The sequence below is a fragment of the Chionomys nivalis genome, chromosome 2, assembly GCF_950005125.1.
Source record: "Chionomys nivalis chromosome 2, mChiNiv1.1, whole genome shotgun sequence".
NCBI lineage: Eukaryota > Metazoa > Chordata > Mammalia > Rodentia > Cricetidae > Chionomys > Chionomys nivalis.
Genome location: NC_080087.1, coordinates 75,195,556 through 75,198,807, shown reverse-complemented (window position 1 = coordinate 75,198,807; position 3,252 = coordinate 75,195,556). Strand labels below are relative to the sequence as shown.

General features: G+C 53.7%; 1 protein-coding gene across 1 annotated transcript; it reads right to left on the bottom strand.

The window, feature by feature from the left end:
* Positions 1-1,755: 1,755 nt before the first annotated feature.
* Gng8 (G protein subunit gamma 8) lies at positions 1,756-3,252 on the bottom strand. The gene is made up of 3 exons (XM_057763042.1): positions 3,233-3,252; positions 2,113-2,198; positions 1,756-1,890 (listed from the first exon to the last, which is right to left on the bottom strand). Exons 2-3 carry the CDS (start codon positions 2,194-2,196, stop codon positions 1,762-1,764), a joined length of 213 nt encoding a protein of 70 aa, XP_057619025.1. The 5' UTR covers positions 2,197-2,198; positions 3,233-3,252; the 3' UTR covers positions 1,756-1,761.

Below are 3,252 nucleotides of genomic sequence, written 5' to 3'. Positions count from 1 at the left end.
GAGGCCAGCCTAGTCTGCAGTGTGAGTTCCAGGACAGGCTCCAAAGCTATACAGAGAAACCCTGTCTTGAAAAACAAAACAAAAAAATTACCCTCAGGGAAGCCGGAAAAAAGTACTTTGATGAGAAATATCATTTCTGTGTCGCAACCAAATCAACATATTTAACCATCATCCAGGCCAAAAATAGCCTCCAACCACAAGGGCAAGCCACATATATACTGCTCCAGAGAGTGCCTTGGGAAGTGCAGCAGGGGTCCTCTGTCCTCACAGTTAGAAAAAATAGCTGAGTTGGGGCCCACAGGACCCCAAATTAGGATAACAGCAGGAGGATGCAGAGGGGAGCTCGTGAGTGATTGTCTTCATTTGCTCCTCCTGTCATCTAACCACATGACTCTTATCCAGGTTCCCAAATTTTATCAACCTTGCATCCCAGCCCAGGACTATTCACAGAGCGTGTATCCAGGGGCGCTTTGGAAGAGTGGATGGGTAGGCGAGTGGGTGGATTGAAGACAGGAGAAGGTGGGAGGAGAGAGGCCTGCAGCACCAGCTGCTCAGTGAAACCCATCTCTTGCCGGGCGGTGGTGGCGCACGCCTTAATCCCGGCACTCGGGAGGCAGAGGCAGGCGGATTCCTGAGTTCCAGGCCAGCCTGGTCTACAGAGCGGGTTCCAGGACAGCCAGGGCTATACAAAGAAACCCTGTCTCAAGAGAAAACAAAAATTGAAAAAAAGGAAAAAAAAAAGGGTAAAATGAGGACTGGTGAAATCGCTAAACAGGAAGCGTTTGCCTAGAATCCCCCAGTGAGTCGCTATGGCATGACTCAGTAGTAAATAACTTACTTGTTTGCCCTGGGTTCAAATCCTGAGTACCTAAAAGTTGGGGAGGCTGGGCATGTTGGTGCACTCCTTTAATCCCAGCACTCAGGAGGCAGAGACAGGCAGATCTCTGTAAATTCGAGGTCTGCCTGGATTAAAAAGCAAGCTTCAGGACAGCCAGGTCTATGAAATGAGATCCTGCCCCCCCAAAAGCGGGGGGAGGCTCAGGAAAGTTTGTTCGGTGCTTAAGAGCAAATACTGCAGAGGCAGGCGGATCTCTGTGAATTCGAGACCAGCCTGGTCTACAAGAGCTAGTTCCAGGACAGGCTCAAAAACCACAGAGAAACCCTGTCTCAAAAAACCAAAAAAAAAAAAAAAAAAAAGAGCAAATACTGCTTTTCCAAAGGATCAGGGTTTGATTCCCAGCACCCACGGAGTACAGCCTCTCTAGACACTCACACTCATATGCACATACCCCCACACAGACACACATATGTATAATTAATTTTTTTTTTAAAGTAAGCCAGTGGTAGGCACAACAAAGATGTGAAACCTGGACGGATTTTTCAGGGGCTGAGCAGAGGTCCCTAAGTCCCCGCTAGGAGGGAGTGCGGGAGATGAGGCAGCTAGGCTACAGGGAGCTTGAAGTTCTTGACCTCTCAGCTGTGTAACTAAGAGGACCGCCCTTGACTCAGTTCCTTCATTCTCAAGCTGGTGGGAAATGGAAAAAGGAGCAGGGCTGAGTACTCATTTCTTGTGGGGTTGCAGTGCTTCTCATCCACACAGCTCACACTCCACACACGCTCAGAAAGAAAGAGAAGGGACGGCCAAAAGTGGCCCCTATGTTCTGCCCGTGCCTCCGTTTCCCCTAAAGTGCAGGCACCACCAAGTCATCAAGTTTATTGGATTCATACTTCGGCGGGGGAGGATAAAGCTGTCTTGAGGGCTCAGAGCAGGATGCAAAAGAGTCGCTTGTCGCGGAAGGGATTCTCGGCGGCGGGAACAGGAGTCACCAGTGGATCATCCTTAGCGTGCGTCTCGCAGAAAGCCAGAAGCTCAGCCGCCGCCTGCGACACCTGCAGGCGGGGTGTAGAGATGCAGTTGACCCGCCCTAACGACTTGGTCCCTGGGCGAACGCCCAAATCCCCGCCCCGTATTTTGACCACGCCCTATATGGCCACGCCCCTTGGTCGAGCCCCACCCTCCTACCCCTCATTTCCCAGGCTCCTCCCCCAACAGAGCCTGGCGCAGATCCCCCCTCCTCCCCAACAAATGATTTCCCTCACGGGTCTGCGCACCTTCATGCGATCGATGTTCACTTCCAGTTTCAGCTGCTCCACGGTCTTGCGAGCTTCAGCGATTTTAGCCATGTTGTTGGACATGGCTGGGGCAGAAAAGGGGTTAAATGCCTGGCAGGAGTGGGGCCTGGGGCCTGGAACACGTCTGGATCCCCCGGGGAGTAGTGAGAAGCAGTGGTGTGACCCAGTAACAGGAGAAGTGGTTGGGGTGACGACTCAAGAGGAGGACAGAAAGATGGAGGGGTACCCGGATGGGGATACCCACCAAGAGGCCGCTGGAGGAAGAGCAGAGGGGCCGGGGAAGGAAGGAGGGAGACACAGAAGGAAGGCTGAGAGGCAGGTGGAGGAAGGCAGGGTCAGAAGGACAGGGCCACAGGTGCTTGATCAGAATCTACTGATCCAGGTGCCCTCACCCCCTGGGGATAGAGCTTGAGCCAGGAAGGGAGGGGTAGCTCCCCAGGCCAATTAGCGGCGACTCCAGGGAAAACTGAGAATTAAGATCTCGGCAGGAGGAGCGCAGAGGGGGCCTCATTAGGGCCTCAGCAGCAGCTGCCCCCCTTTGCCCCCCTCAGGGACCCACCCCCTCCCCAGCCTTGGCTACCTCAAAGGCTCCTCTGCTCATTAGCAGGCCGGGGAGAGGGCTGGGGCAAGTCAACCCAGCCAGCTCTGCAAAGGGGTGTTGAGGATAGAGAGGGGGACAAGAGGAAGAGCCGGGGGAGGGGGCAGAGTGACAAGACACACAGGCATGGAGAAGGAAAATAGACTGAAGATGGAGACAGAGATATTGGGGGAGAGATGATGAAGGAAGACGATAGGGAGAGGAGGGGGAAAGGAGGGTATAGGGAAGAAAGAGATACAGGGGAAACGGGAACAGAGGAACAGAGGAGACAGGGAGACGGGAGAGAAGGGACCCGGACAGGGGAGGATAAGGCAGGGCTGGAAGGGAAATGGAACAAGGAAAGAGGAGAGAGGCGGTGAGGAATGAGCAGGACAGAGAGGATGATGGACACACAGAACTATAAAGTCATTGATTCCTTCCTTCACCCATTCACTCATTCAATCGCAGACGGACAGATGGCAGCCACCAAGCAGCTACTGGACCCGGACAGGAGCCTCCTACCTGTTGCAGCTCAGGGTTGG